The sequence below is a fragment of the Amblyomma mixtum genome, chromosome 1 (genome assembly GCF_055824585.1).
Source record: "Amblyomma mixtum isolate Tamu chromosome 1, ASM5582458v1, whole genome shotgun sequence".
NCBI classification, from domain to species: domain Eukaryota; kingdom Metazoa; phylum Arthropoda; class Arachnida; order Ixodida; family Ixodidae; genus Amblyomma; species Amblyomma mixtum.
In genome coordinates, this window is record NC_143012.1 from 202,683,976 (window position 1) to 202,700,002 (window position 16,027).

The 16,027-nt window shown below is 46.7% G+C and overlaps 1 protein-coding gene across 1 annotated transcript in view; it reads left to right on the top strand.

Moving 5' to 3' along the window:
- Window positions 1-16,027, top strand: part of LOC149370574 (MAM and LDL-receptor class A domain-containing protein 1-like) — a 126,066-nt gene that overhangs the window by 53,306 nt on the left and 56,733 nt on the right. The window contains exon 8 of the mRNA XM_089578006.1: window positions 7,954-8,121. Coding sequence (XP_089434132.1) covers window positions 7,954-8,121 — 168 coding nt within the window. The remainder of the gene's footprint in view (window positions 1-7,953; window positions 8,122-16,027) is intronic.

Sequence of the window (16,027 nt, forward strand, 5' to 3'; positions counted from 1 at the left end):
CCTTGAAAACAGCCTGTGCGGCAGGCCTCACACTAACTAACACAAGTGTAAGTTTGGAATGAAGCAGATGGACTTCCTAGGAGACAGGAAAAGTAAGTAAGGCATTAAGCCAATCACAGAACTGGTGGAGTGCCTAGGTCATTGCCAGAAACCAGCTGCCAAAAAAGAAGTCCAGAGGTTACTGAGCGCAGTCAACTACCTCAACGAGCACTTGCCGAACTAAGGAAGTTCTGTAGTCTGCCAACTGAGGGCTTTTTTTGATGGACAACAGGAGGAACATCGAGTACGCCATTATAACGAAATGCTAAGGCAAGGTCCTGCACTAGCCATTTTTGACTCATTCCTACCTGCAAAGCTGTCCACCACCCATCCGCTTTTTTATCGGGAGCAGCCCTTTTTCAGCAGCATAGTACCAAGTTTGGGCCTGTGGGTTACGCGTCCAGATGACTGACAGAAACCGCGCACTGATACGCACACATTGAAGGTGAAGCCCTTCGAATAATGTTTGGATGTGAGAATATCAATGAGTTTGTTTTCGGTTTGGTTGGGTTTTGGAGTTTAACGTCCCAAAGCAACTGAGGCTATGAGGGACACCGTAGTGAAGGGCTCCGGAAATTTCGACCACCTGGGGTTCTTTAACGTGCACTGACATCGCACAGCACACGGGCCTCTATAATTTCGCCTCCATCGAAATTCAGCCGCCGCGGCCGGGATCGAACCCGCGTCTTTCGGGCCAGCACCCAAGCGCCGTAACCACTGAGCCACCGCGGCGGGGTAAGAGTTTGATTTCGGTCGAAGAATTGTGGTAGAGGCTTATCACAGTCAATTGCTATGGTTAGAGCTTTATTTACAAGTGTGAGTCGACCTGAGCCAGGTGCGTTAGCGCGAAGATGGCGAGCTTCTTCTTCCGCGTCTCCCACTTCTTTGTAGTCTCTTGAGCGTCGCGCGACACTTCCTCCTTCACAGACGAAGCCTCTGGGCCAGTCATTCAGGATCCTGAGAAAGGCGGCAGTTCATCCGTGCAACATGCAACACGTGTTTTCCGAGAGCGCCAACAATGTGAAGATGGGCGAGACTGCAGGTAGTTCAGGTCATTGTTCCCAGCGAGCACAATCAACAGGCCTGAGAAGTGCGACAACAACTTCTGGGAAAAACCACGCTTGCGGAGAGGCGTCCATAGTCATACTAAGTCGCCGGGCAGGTAGCAGACATCCTTCCGCCTGCGGTCGTAGCGCTCCTTAGAGCGGTCCTGCGAGAGTGCATAGCCGGGGGAGCCTACGAGCATCTTCACAGCAGCAGAGGGTGCTTGAAATCGAACACTCGGTGTCGAGAAAGAAGGGCAAGATTTTGTGAAGAGAACTTCGAGGTGGACCGGCATACATAAAAAAAATGGCTATAAGCAGTTGTGTTGAGGCATCTAGGTGTTGTAGTCAAATGTAATGACGGAAAGTACGACATCCCGTTTCATTTGACGGGAATCGACATGCGAGATCTGTTATAAAAGTATCCGACCTTAATTTTTCTTTGCAAACACCTGATGGATATGAAACAAGTGCGCTTGCATCAGCCGACCTTGAACCTTCATAGGCATGGGCGAATTGTTTCCCGCCCGCCGATAGCGTCAGTCGCTGAGACACAGCGTTTGAGTGAGGTAGTTCGCAGTGCTCACGTCAATTTTTTTATTACGAGAAAAATGGCGGAGCGACTGGAGCAGAGCTACTGAATCAGATTTTGCCAGAAACTGGGTGGCAGCCAAATGGAAACCATTCGGAATATTCAGACGGCTTTCGGTGAAAAAGCTATGAGCAGCAGACAGATTAAGCAGTGGTACAACTGGTTTAAAGACGGCCGCACATCGGTGGAGAGTCAGCCATGCCCCAGTCGGCCATCAACATGCCGAAATGACCAGGTCATTGCCGAAGTCAACGCTGGGGTGATGCGGGACCGTCGTGCGCCTATCCGAGAAATTGCGGAAGAGGTGGGCATCAGCACTTTTTCTCCACATTAATTCTATTATCACCGACGATTTGGCCATGAAGAAAGTTGCGGCAAAATTCGTGCCGGCCTTGTGGTAGAGCATCCACCTCGCATTCGGGAGGTGCTGGTTTCGATCCCCAGTGCCGCCGGGTACCCACCCGTTTCTTTAATGGGCACAAGATTTCCCCTGGCCTGGTACTCGGCTCTTCTAGGGTGAGATGCTTGGGAAAAGGGTCTTAATGTACAGTGCGGTGATAATGGAATTAATGTGCAGAAAAAGTGCTGATGCCCACCTCTTCCGCAATTTCTCGGATAGGCACACGACAGTCCCGCATCCCCACAGCGTTCACTCACTCAGCGTTTGCTCACGGTGTAGCAAATGTAGCTTCGTGTTGAAGTCTCAGAGGACATGCTGGATTCCACAGAGAGTGACCCGGACTTAATGAACACCATAACCACTGGTGACGAGTCTTGGGTGTACGGGTATACGACCCGGAAGCCAAATCCCAGTCGTCAGAGTGGAAGCATTCCTCGTCCCCAAGACCAAAGAAGGCCTTCTAAGTGCGCAGTGACGTCAAAGTGATGCTGACCGCTTTCTTTGACTCCCGCTGTGTGATACACCACGAGTACGCACCACCGGGTCAAACAAAGACCAAAGGGTACTAGAGGGATGTCCTCCATCACCTACCTGATGCTGTGCGACGCAAGTGACCGGAGTTGAGGTCAACAGGAAATTGGCGCATCCATCACGACAATGTTCCTGCACATTCCTCGCCCCGCACTTGATTCAGACTTTTTTCGTGAAAAACCAGACTCCGACAGTTCAACAGGCTCCTTACTCTCCTGATATGGCCCTCTGGGACTTCTGGCTCTTTCCCAAAATCGAGAGGCCATTGAAAGGAGCACGATTTCAGACAAGAGAGGACAGTATGGCTGCAATAACAGCAGAGCTAAACTACACTTCGAAAGAGGCCTTTTCAGAATGGTCTCAACAATGGCGGCACCGCTGGGAGAAGAGTTGTAGAGTCGCCTCTACTTTGAGGGTGATTAGGTTTCCAACGCTTCAGTTATGCCAGTTTTTTTTTCTTCAGCCAAAATCCGGATACTTTTCTAATAGACCTCGTACATCGCAAGCATGTTCGTCAGTGTTCGGTTTGTGCGTTCAACGGGGCCATTTGCATTCGGGTGCTATCGCGCTGAGTGATGGAAATGGCAGGAACAAAGGCGCAGAAGTAGCGCCATCAAATCTGCCGCTAATTTACTGGCCACTGTCGCTAATAACTGCACCAGGAGGCTCATGACCGAGAGCGCCAGCATGGATAGAGAGATTTCAGCTGCGTTGGAGGAAGGTATGGCGCAGTTTCATATTAACGCGTGTGATGATCAGCGCACACGATTTCCCAGCAGTTCCCTTTGAACCAGCGGGGAAACGGCCCTAGCAGGTCAGGACCCACTTGGTCATATGATGTGCTGGGGGGTGCCACCGGAGGCAAGTGTCTCGGTGGAGAAGTTGGTGGACGTTTGAGCCGCTGGTATTGCACGCAGGATGTCACGTAACGCTGAGTCGTGCGATGCATGTTTCGACATTAAAACATTGCTTAATTCGGGCAAGCGTCCTGGCCAATCCAATGTTCCCAAGCATGATGCCATCATGTATTGCGCATAGAACATAGTAATAGAGGCTAGCCGGGAATGACGACGAGAAAGCGCACACATTCCAGACGAGTATAGCTCGGCAGAATAAACCGTCGCAAATGCAGAAGGGCTCGCAGTTGCCGGATCATGGCTTCTTCGAAAAGCAGTACCAAATGCTGATCTTTTCGTTGTTCGCTGGAAGCTGTAGGGAAACCGGAAACTGCAATGAAATGACGGCAAAACAGTCAACGAAGTTTCCTTTATCGCAATGAGTAGTCGCGAATGACCGCCACGAAAGGCAGTCAGCGGCGGCGTGTTGGCGGCCACTTTTCTACGAGACTGTAAAGGTGAACTCCTAAAGGCGTAATGCTCAGCAGGCCAATCGACCGCAGGGGTCGCACAGATTGACTGGGTTTATTCTTCTACTGCCAAAACAAATTGGCATGCTCCTATAGCCAGCGGCGTTTCCTATGGCCTTTTTGTATTTCTGCACAATGCGAAATGTTGGGGATGTTGCATAAAGAACGCTATTAGAAAAACAAGACGCTTGCAAAAAAAATTGCTGAGGCTCAGCTTGGCTAAGCCTTGGGAATGCAAAGCATATTAGGGCTTAGCTTGGTTTACCTTGGTTATGTTGTAGCTAGATTAATCCACGACAACACCAGAATGTCATTCATCATCGTTTATTTTTTCAAATCAATGAATACACTTTTGTGATCTTTAAAGCTGTGATTTTGATTCCACCGCTCGACTGCATCCTTCTTCGGAGGCATCGTGTATCTACTGAGGGGGAGCGCAACCGCCTCCTCTTATATACTCCAATATGACGCCATAATGTCACATGGTGTGACGGCTAGGGGTCCCACGGCGACGGCGCGAGGTGGAGGCCGGCTCTCTCATCCGATGTCACGTGGTGTGACGTCACGGTGTCACGTGGCGTGACGGCTAGGGGTCCCAGGGCGACGGCGCGGGGTGGAGGCCGGCTCTCTCATCCGATGTCACGTGGTGTGACGTCACGGTGTCACGTGGTTTCACGGCTAGGGGTCCCACGGCGACGGCGTGAGTGGTAGCTCTAGCAATATGCTTCGCATAAAACGTACCATCTCTTCATTCAGTCAAAAGTATTCCAAAAATGCATACTTGATCATTCCGACATTTAAACAACTGTCACCCACCGCCTGCAGAGACAAAAAAAATATACCTTTTTTAGTTAATTAGGCATAGCTTATTCGCCGCTTACCTATTTCATGTGCATGGCGCTGCTTTCGACGAACAGAGGACTGCACAGTAAGCATTCCTTATACAAGAAGACGTAATAACTTACGAGAGTCGTGGGGAGAGAATTTCGCCTTCAGAGCAGAGAAACCTAGAACTAAAAGTCATTAAAGATAACACATTAACAGCAAACACGCTGCTGAACTCCCCACCGGAATATAATGGATGTGAATATCATGCATAATGAATATAAGCTCTCATGCTATCAAATGATAGCGGCTAAACGAAGCACGCATAAAGATGCTTGGTAATCTTCCCTTTGATGCTGTTCGTAACAATGTATCTGGATCATTCCACGCCAATTTATCTGGAGTTTGCACTCCACGTCATGGAATACATTAAAAAAAATCAAGCGTTATGGAGCCACTATCACAAACACTGTGATAGACTTTTTTGATTTTGGCGAAAAAAAAATTCTGTCGTGGCCCCCATCTTAACTTTGAGGGCAGGGGCAAAACCTAGTCTTAGAGAAAAATTTGTAAAAATTTTTTAAACGTTATGCCTGACTATGAAACTCTTATGCAAACATATGACTATGTGCTTTCAGATAAAAGTAAATTGAGGCTAATTTGTTATATTTGTTTTACATTACAAAGATGTGAAGAAGACAAGGAAAAGGGGAGTATTTTTTTTTCCAATCTCGTTTCCGCAGTAGTCATTTCAACTATTTTTCTGTTATCTAGAAGGCGAAGAAGCCGATAAAAATATGTCAGAGATGAGAAACATAAGCCTTGTGAGGAAAACAAAAATTCAAATTTGAGAATTTTTTTTTTCGGAGGTGCATATTCAACCATCAATTCCATTGTGAGGTGCTCCTAGCAAAAAATTATAGATAGTAACTTGCAAAATATCATTAATTAGTATTCACTTGTGGAACTAAATTGGAACGTTTCTTTGTTCAGGAGAAAACAATTTCCATGTTGATTCCTTCCTTTGATTCCCCGCGTTGCTCCGTGCTTCTATACAATGGTGCATTCTCTTACAAAAAAGTTTTAGAGAGTCTATAGAGTGTCTATAGACGTGTCTATAAAGTACATAGACTCTCTATACACAAAAGTCTATAGGCAATAGAAGTGCCATAGGCAGTATATAGAGAATCTATAAATTTATGGCCATACACTTTTAGTAGACTTTTGTCTATAGACGCTGTATGGGCTCTGAATAGACAAAAAGCAATGTCTATAGGAAAGTCAATAGAGTCAATAAGAAGTCTATAGACGTCTATAGACCATTTTTTAAGGGTTGGGCTTGGAAGCTGCCAGCTTTCGCAATGCAAAAGTCTACAGAAAGGTATGGTTACAACAACAGAAAGTGAAGCAGATAGGCCGTGTGCAGAAGAATCAGTCTATATCGCATGGTAAGTAAAGATGCGGGCCAAGACTGCTGCAGCCCCGCTCCTCAACACGCAGCTGCGAGGAGGGTTATGAAATTGAGGTGCTGCTTTCGGTCCGAGCTCGACCAGAATGGCTAATATTCCTCAACGTAAACAGTGCAGAGCTGCCCTTCAGCCGAGAAGCGCACTTTATAGACTAAGCCATCAGGGTTAAAACAGCTCCGAGAGAAACGATTTCAATTATTTAGTGTGATGAAATTTTTCCGCCGCCTCACATGCCAAGATTGCTGGCGACGGCGTTGGCAGAGCTGTCATGGGCTTGGCAGGAAGAGAAGACATTCAGAGGACGTATCAAGATCAAACACTGATCATCTATAACGAGTTTACGTGGGCGGAGCAAAGTATCAAGCCTGTCGTAGTCCTCTGTGCGCACTAAGAAGTTTTTCAAGGGAGTAAAAATGAACATAGTGGGCTATCTTTAGGACAACATCGATTGAAAAACATGCGCGGGTTTCACTACATCAGCTCTTTCTCTCTCAACGATGCATGACGAAATGTGAATAAAGACGCGGTGGGCCTTTCAACAGGGTAATATCAGGAATATTCGCTTGCAGCACCGTGCCGCTTGGTTATGTATCGCCTGGAAGTCAGCTGTAGCCTACACTGTAGTAAAGGGCAAGCGTCGAGCAACGCCGGTGTTGAACGAAAGGGCTTCACTTTAAAAACATTTTCTCACTTAAACAAAAAGTATTCCGATTAATCTATCAGAAATAAATTCAATTGAATGAAACTGTACAGCTTCCCTCTTTCTCATTTTTTACTAGGACCACCTTACAATGAACCTGAAGGTTGAGAATGCTTCCAAATGTCATTTTCTCATCACTGAAACATTTTTATTTCCTTTGTTGCGTTCTGGAGAACTTAGAAAAATATTTAGAATGAGCACTCTGAGAACATGAAATCTGAAAAAAATTTTCAATATTTCATCTTTTTGTACCTTTCTCCGCGTAATCATGTGTATTTACTCAACCTTTGGTAATTGGTGCGCCACTCATCGATGTTTTCGACAGCCATTCCAGAAAACGTCCGCGGCTCGCGGTAGTGTGGCAAAGCGGGCGCTGCTGCTCCTGGCTGATGTGCGCAGCTTTCTACGGTCATTTTCACGGGAAACTGGGAAGTCCTCCAATTCTTCTGCTCCAGTGATGCCGACAGAGCTCCACGCTGAATACCCATCTCTACCACGCTGTTACATGCTTTACTTACAAAGGCTCTTTACATAGGCCGGTCGACCACAGTCTGATGCTTCAGCGCGAAGGTGCCCAGCTTCCTCTTACGCGTCCGCACTTCGCCGTTCCTTCAGCGTCCATCGGTAGCGCTAGACACTATTACCAACAACAAACAATTATTGTAGTAGTGTATTAACAACAATTTCAATTCAGTTTACTACTTACGAAAGCCCAATGTCTTTATTTACATGAAAAAAATTTCATATATACATGAAGGAGTTTATTTTTAACAAACTTTTTGTGAGACCAGGTTTTGCTACTGCTTTAAATAATTTTTTCGCCAAGTAAAACGCCGGGACAACGTTTACCGTAGCAACGCAGAAAGCCATAATTTTTTTTTGCGAAATAGAAGATGGTCTAGCATGAAGTCTGCCTCATCTGGCGTAGAACAACTCATCCTGATCAATTTTTCTTGGAGTAATTTTTATGTTGCTCTTCTATCCATAGGGTTTCCTATAACAACGTTGCTCTATCTGGATCTGCGAATTGGAACCATTGATTACAATTACACCAAAGCCCATTCAAATTTGAAGACAGCGCTATTATATAGCCCTATCTTCGATGTGGATGCCAACCATGTCAGCGTGGAAATTACCTACGAACGGTCTGGCGCAGGTGAGCGAAAAATTTGTTAGTTCTCAGTATTAAGAAAAGCGACTTAAAAAAACCGCCTAATAGGAATTGCGTTTGCCCGCGAGAAGAAATTCTTCTTAGCAGCACTCATTTTTACAGCGTTCTCTGAAGATTAAGCCTGAGTTTCGCATGCAGCCACCTTCGGCTCAATGTGCAATTAGCACGCTTATGAGAACTTCCAAATAAAGAAAATGTTATATGGTGAAACTGAAAACGTAAGCACGGCTCAACAAAGCCGCTAATCGTCGCTATATGCGAAGGAGTAGATGTTGCGCCGTCTATTGCAAGAAGTTTTAAACACACGACCACTCGATAACGACTGCAGTCGTGAATGTGCTATGTATTGCTGAAAATTCTTTCTTCGATTTTGGATACAAAAAGTAAACGAAATCATTGGTCCGTTAACAGGCTGCTGCAAAGGTATATTTCTTTCATAATTATACTGAGTTGGTAAGAGGCAATTCATCGTCTTCAGCCGCTTAACTACCTGACTCGAGAGCGCACCTAAGAAAAAAGGCAGCAATAAGTAATGTACACTGTTTTTAAAGTGAGAAAAGGGTGACAGAAAAAAATATTCATTACTGACTCTACGAATAGCCGACCCGAATGGCGTGGATGGCACCTTCATGCCATAGAGGATCGCTCTTCATCCAGAAAGCGCCGCCATGTTGTCACATTATATTTCTCCAAGTGCATATTTAACATGATGTTAATTTTGCAATGTTATGCCTTGCACTAAGAATGTTTGCGCAACCGTGACCTGCGCTTTGATACCTTCGTGCACGCATTCTAATAAGTCTTACAAAGCGCGCATTATTGTAAAGTAGTGGTAACGACAGTCCGGATATCAGCAATGAACCTGAAGGCTTCCGAATGAAGATATTTACTCGGCTTTCTTACGCCCTCAAATATCAGAACAACTGCGCGGAGGCTGGTTAGAAACTGGAAACTGAGTGCGGCGCCCTGCGCCACACTCAGTTTAATGCTGGCGAATAACTTTTGATATACGGACTGGTAGCCGCCTACGGCAACCCTGCAAACCGTAGAGCCACTTGCGCGCGGCAGTAAATATTCCAGAGAAATCTGGCACTGAGTGATAAAGGCGCGTGGCTCCGGCTTTGACCATGAACAAATTGTCACTGCAAAGCTTTTCGGCATTGCCCCCTCTTAACCCTTTCAGCCGTGCAATTTTTATTTTGGTACCAGAACATTAGTTCTGTTTTTTACAATATCTTATGCTTCATAACAGCGCAGTAAAAATTGAAATCCAGTTGTGCAAGTATTAATTGATTTATACATATTGCCACTTATCATTGTAGTGTTTGTTCGTTCACGCTCAAGGATGCAGGAAAGGGCTGTTATCATTTTTGTTCGTTACGCGAGAAGCGACCAGTCTAATTTCGATTGATCGCAGCCATGAAAGGCTGCATCTAGGTTTTTCCAGATTACTGTAGATGATCTTGTCCTGCTATCTGGAAGTTTCCTTGCCGGCTTTAAATTGAACGATGCCGCGAGCAGCGGGCATTCATAGTTCGGCCACTGACGAGCAAGCTTGTTGCTTACGCCGCCACGGAGTGATTCAGTTCTTTTGCGGGCGCAAGTCAGCCCAAATAAAGAGCTTCGTTTGCAAGTCTTTCTGGTGTTTTCCTGACTGCTGGACTGCCGTCACTACAACGTGACATTTGGTGGAGGTGCTGGGTAGCCTTCCAGGTACCGGACAACCCCTGCAAGTCGTGACGCCAGCCCTTTGAGTTATTCGCCGGAAGACCTGACTCCAGTCTACCACGCAGCCTCTGGAGCCTCCAGCCATGACTTACGCCGCAGCAGTGCGCCGTCCTGTACCTCGACGACGAGACCCAAGTCCCTATCGCCCTTAGCCAGCTGCGCTGGAGCGCCGCCCTCTCGCCCCAACTCGCCCGTTCTACGAGCGTCGTACACGGCCGAGGAAATGCGTCGAGTGGAGAACACCTGACCAGCGCCGCCCACAATGCTTCCACTGCGGAGAAGCCGGTCACATTCTCCGGTACTGCCCATACGGGAGAATGGGCATCCGAGGCTTCCCTTACGACGCCCCACGACCCCGACCCGGCCAGCGACCAGCCGAAATCGAGGATTTTTTGAGTCGGGAAGGATACGCATCGCCGAGCCGCCTATCGCGTTCTCCGTCGCCATCGTCACCGCGCTAAGTATCTCCTAGCCGAGGCTACGCAGTGCGTGGACGCTTCCCCAGCCCCCGAAGGTTAAACTGAATAAAGCAACCTCTGGAGGTGAGGTTGCTTCTGAGCGCAAGAACTAAGATCCTCCATCGACGAAAACAGAAGACCATGCCCCCTACGACGACGACGACCCCTACAACAACGACGACCCCTACGAAGACGACGACCCCTACGAAGACGACGACCCCTACGAAGACGACGACCCCTACGAAGACGACGACCCCTAAGAAGACGACGACCCCTAAGAAGACGACGACCCCTACGAAGACGACGAGCCCTACGAAGACGACGAGCCCTACGAAGACGACGAGCCCTACGAAGACGACGAGCCCTACGAAGACGACGAGCCCTACGAAGACGACGACCCCTACGACGACGACGACCCCTACGACGACGACGACCCCTATGACGACGACGATCCCTACGATGCCTACGACGACGAGGACGACTACTGCGACGACAAATACGACGACAAAAACTACGACAACACCGACGACGACACGGCCAGACTTGAAGCTTTTACCGCTTCCCTTACACCTTATTAGGAACGCTAAATGACTCTAAGTTCTCGAAGCATTCTCCGTGTTTAATTTCATTCTAAGGCTTCTAAAGCATCGAGACGATGCTTCTTTGGAAGGGGGGTAATGCCACTTATCATTGTAGTGTTTGTTCGTTCACGCTCAAGGCTGCAGGAAAGGGCTGTTATCATTTTTGTTCGTTACGCGAGAAGCGACCAGTCTAATCTCGATTGATCGCAGCCATGAAAGGCTGCATCTAGGTTTTTCCAGATTACTGTAGATGATCTTGTCCTGCTATCTGGAAGTTTCCTTGCCGGCTTTAAATTGAACGATGCCGCGAGCAGCGGGCATTCATAGTTCGGCCACTGACGAGCACGCTTGTTGCTTACGCCGCCACGGAGTGATTCAGTTCTTTTGCGGGCGCAAGTCAGCCCAAATAAAGAGCTTCGTTTGCAAGTCTTTCTGGTGTTTTCCTGACTGCTGGACTGCCGTCACTACAACGTGACAATATTCTGAAAACAAGACATCAGGGCTGAGTGTGTGTAAAATGTGCAAGACACCGTTTTTATTAGGGCAATTTACAAGAAGAAGTGAACGAAGAAGTGCGTTATTTGGCAGTGTGAAGAACTCTTAAGTAATTGTGTTTTGATTTTTAAGGAATAGATGGACCATGCACTCCAGTTAGTCAATCAAATCTCAATTTACATCAACCAGATGTAAGGGGCGCAGACAAAAGGCTCACACAGGGGCTTGAATACGCGCCTGCGCCAGTGAAGATTAGAAGTACTTTTAAATATCACAGAAAATAAGCGAGATACAGCGTGCAGGAAAACAAAAAGCATGTGAAACATAAGAATGCGAAAAGAAGAAGTTCATGAGGTAACTAAAGGAATTTAGTAATCACGGCTATGCACCCTGGCCAATCCCCCGCCGTGGGTATGGGCAGTTAAGCCTGAGGACATCATCATCATCGTCATTAGTGACGTTAAGTAATGTTTCAGCATTTGTCGTCCATGATAGGCTCGTCTCTGTAGAATGAACTATTCGTCATTGATTTCGTAAGGCATCAGTAAGTTACCTAGGCAGCAGGGGGGGGGGGGGCGGCAAGTTGGGGCCAGGGGGCTAGAAATGAGTGTTTTCTCTGCGTTTTAGGTGAGAAAAAGTTTCAAGAAAATTTTGAACCGCGTTACTTTCCTTACACCTCTTTATCAGGCTTATATTAAACAGATCGAATATTGACGTGAGTTTGAAAGAATTAAAAAGTAGTATAGTCGTGACGCGGTGAATTTTAGCAATGTTTCCTACTGTGCTTTTTTTATTTGTATGAAACGCGCTTAAATTACAGAGTGTTGCTCCGCAAACTTCAAAAGAGTAGTTTAAAACAGAAGCGAACATAGAATTTCAGAGAATTAGTTGTGTGTTTTCTGGCATAGAATGGCAATGATTATTCCGGATGCCACCTGTTTTTGATAACCTGTCAGCCGTCTTGTCTACATGTACTGGCCATGATAAACGCTCCTTGAAAAGTATTCTTAAGCTTTCACGGCAGGTACAGCTTGCTTTGGCAGTCAACGAATGATAAGGGAAATGTCAGTATCGGGCACCAGTTCATTTCTTGCTCCAAAAAGCACGGCTTTCGATTTCTTGATGTTAATAGCTGATGCGTTTATGAATGACCAGTTATTTAAAAGGCATAACCATCTGTTTGCATGAGCAGTGAGGTGATTAGTGCTACTAGAGGTCAAGAATATCCTCGTATTCGCAGCATATATCATGATAGTTGGGCGTGGGTCAATGAAAATGATGTCGTTTGTATAAGGGATGAAATGCAACGGCTCCAATGTGCTTTCTTGCGGAACTCCCGCTGAAACTGATTTTAAGTTGGATAATAGGGGGATTATTATAAGTTGTTCCCTCCGAAAATTATTAATAGATACGTCGTTAATATGTAAAAAAAAACGCCATTGAAGCATTACAAGTCGAGTTTAGCAAGTATTGTCTGATGAATGAAGGAACCAAACGCTTTTCAGTTATCTTCAAATATTCTGAGAGTTAGTTGTTGGTGTTCACTGTATTTTAGATTAGTTCTTTCTGAGTTAAAAGCGCAGTACCTGTCGAAAGCCGTTTTTTAAATCCGTTCTCATGGGCTGTCAGTGAGCTAGATTTGCTGCATTAACTCACGAACGTTTTGTAGAGTAGTTTCTCAAGACATTTTGATGTAAATCCGATAGCTATCCCACACCAAGGATTTCAAGGAAATCCGAGAGCTACCCCACTCCACCATCAATACAGGGCACGATATTGTCTCCCAATGGCTGCCAGGACACAGCGGCATCGTAGGCAACCACCACGTGGACAAGGCCCACCATCACGAGGTCCGATGCAGCGGGTAGGCTTCGAACAGCGGCACGAGAGATCCCGCTTGACTTGCAGACTTCCAGCCAGTTTGCGAATCCGCGTCTATTATCCCTGGATCCTTACCTGAAATTACGTCTTCCGTCCGGCCTGCCGCGATGTGAGGCAACTTTGCTGGGTCGCCTTTGGCTTAGTGTCGCATTCACCAACCATTACGCTACTGTGTTCGGCATGGATGATAACCCTGCATGGGATATTTGTGGGGGCGACGAGACAATACCTCATATTATTTGTGAATGCCCAGCGTACAGTTCTGCAAGACATTCTCTAGGCCGTGCGCTGGAACACCTCGATTCTCGGCCGCTAACGGAGTTCAAGATACTTGAACGCGGGCCACGGTGATCATCGGCGGTGAGGGCCAGCCAGGCCCTCCTGCGGTTGTTAAGAGACCTGCATGACAGGCTGTGAATTTGCCGAAACCTTTTCGTCTCCTACTTTTTCTTATCTCCATCTTTTCTCTCACACCTTTCTGTTCCCTCATCTCCTTCCCCTGGTGCGAAGTTTCAAACTGGTTTCTTCTCAGTCCTCAGTCTTCAGTCCTCAGTCTTGATGGTACACACCCTCGGCGGGGGATTGGCCAGGGTGACTAGCGGATACAAACGGGCTCATCTACATACAAGGAGTGGGGGTTTCTTCTACCTGTTAACCTCCGCGCCTTTCCTCCTCTTCTTCCTCCTCCTCAGTGCAGAGCCCAGCACATCTAAACACTCAACTGGCAAGAGGCGCAATGAATTTGACTCGCACGTGTATTCAAGCTAGCAGTTCACTATATACGAGCTCATAAAATGGAAGGTAATCTCTTTGTACACATCTCGACCAATGCGCTCCTGTGCAAGCGACATGAAATTTCATCTCATTCATAGCTCTATGCGGCGCGAATATTCCTCGGCCAGGGAGAAGGCACAGCCTGTTTATGAGCACTCTGAATACCCGTTATGAAAAAATTAGCCGAACATGCTGTATTGTTCCTAGTGCCGAAGGTGCGCCACACATGTTGCATAGGCGGCGGTGCGTGAGTTGCAGTGGGCGTGCCCTGATCGCTTATTCTAGCTCTGTGCTTATGATCACAGGAAGGAGAGAGCGGTAGAAACCGAAAGAAAAGCGCTAGCTCAGGCACCCATTTATCCGCATCGCTCCTTTTCTTCGGTTGCACTTCGCGAATATCCGCATTTCAGGCTCGATCCCAACATTCACTTTCCACGTCAGCTAAATTTACGTTTTCTAGCTCACTAAAAACCTAATTTACGATTTGTAAAATTGTCGCGAAGCACATTTAAGTGGGCAGTCCAATAAAGACATCAGTACAAGTGAATCTGCAAAAAATTCAGGGGGCACTTTGACTGTCTAAAGTGGGTAGAGGCGGAAGCGTTTTCCGCACCACCTTCGCTGTTTCTGTGGCACTGGTGGCGTCACATATATTTGAGTACTAATTACTAAGTAATGGCAAATCGCTAATTAATTGTTAATTACTGATTAATGCCTGAATACTAATTAACTGCTAATTAATGACGCTTAAGCTTCGCCTTTAGGAGTGGAACGCGACAGCGTGTTGTAGCGCTGCCAGGGAGTCCACGGAACGCCACCACCCGTTCGGCGCGATGCCTTGCCCTTTGAATGCAACGCTTTTTGAGGAAAGGAAATGGCGCAGTAATTCTCTGTCATCTCGGTGGACACCTGAACCGCACCGTAGAGAAAGGGAGGTGGGAGTGAAAGAAGTTAGATAAAGAGGAGCCGTAATGAAGAAAATGAAAATTGTATTTGAGGAAAAGAAATTACTCAGTAACTGTCTCACATATCTCGGTGGACACCCGTCAAAATTCAGGGGGGGCACTTTTTTGACCTAAAGTGTGGTCAGTGATGTGTGGTTAAGATGTTATGCTTCGCCCCTAAGAGTGGAATGCGACAGCGTCTTGCAACGCTGCCAAGGAGTCCATAGAACGCCATCGCCCATTCGGTTGTACGCCTCACTCGTCGGTAAATTGGTTTTTGAGGAAAGGAAATGTATCTGTCTCTCATATCTCGGTGGACACCTAAACCTCGCCGGAAGGGAAGGGAGGAGGATGGCAGTATGTGAAGACACCGTATTCACTAGACGCGCCTTTGTTCAATCCAAACCATCGAGCTGGCATGGCGTAGTGGATAGCGTGCTCGTCTCTCACGCCGAAGACCGGGGTTCGATTCCTGAGCTCGACCAATTTCTTAATCGCTTTTATTTATTTATATGGCCTGACTAGTAAAGCTAATTAGGCTAATTGGGTAATTAAGCAATTAACTAACCTCAGTCCCACTTACTTGGAGCATCACTATACGATTCCTTCAATTGGTTGTATGGTTACTAGCCAAAGTGCAATTGGCCCCGTTTGAAATTCGCGCACCGTGACGTCACGACCGTTTCCACCAACTGAAAAGCGTGACATTTTCTGTCGACAACTGCTGCTTACAACGATGAGACATTAAAGGCTTCCGCCTTAATAACTGGAGGTTTTCTTCTCGAAAGATTACTTGTCGAGACTGAATAGCCACCGCTGGCAGCGTTGAACCCTAGCGGATGGTTTCAAAACCTGACATGTGGAAAATGTGGAACAAATAAGCCTCTACGCATTCAGTTGTATTTATGACGAGAATATCAGTTTGGATAGCCGTTCCACAAGAGATTTAAAAATCTGGACTGGAAATGTTGAGAGGTTAAAGAGATATGAATATACAAATGTGGTTATCCTGCAGAATATACGATAAAGT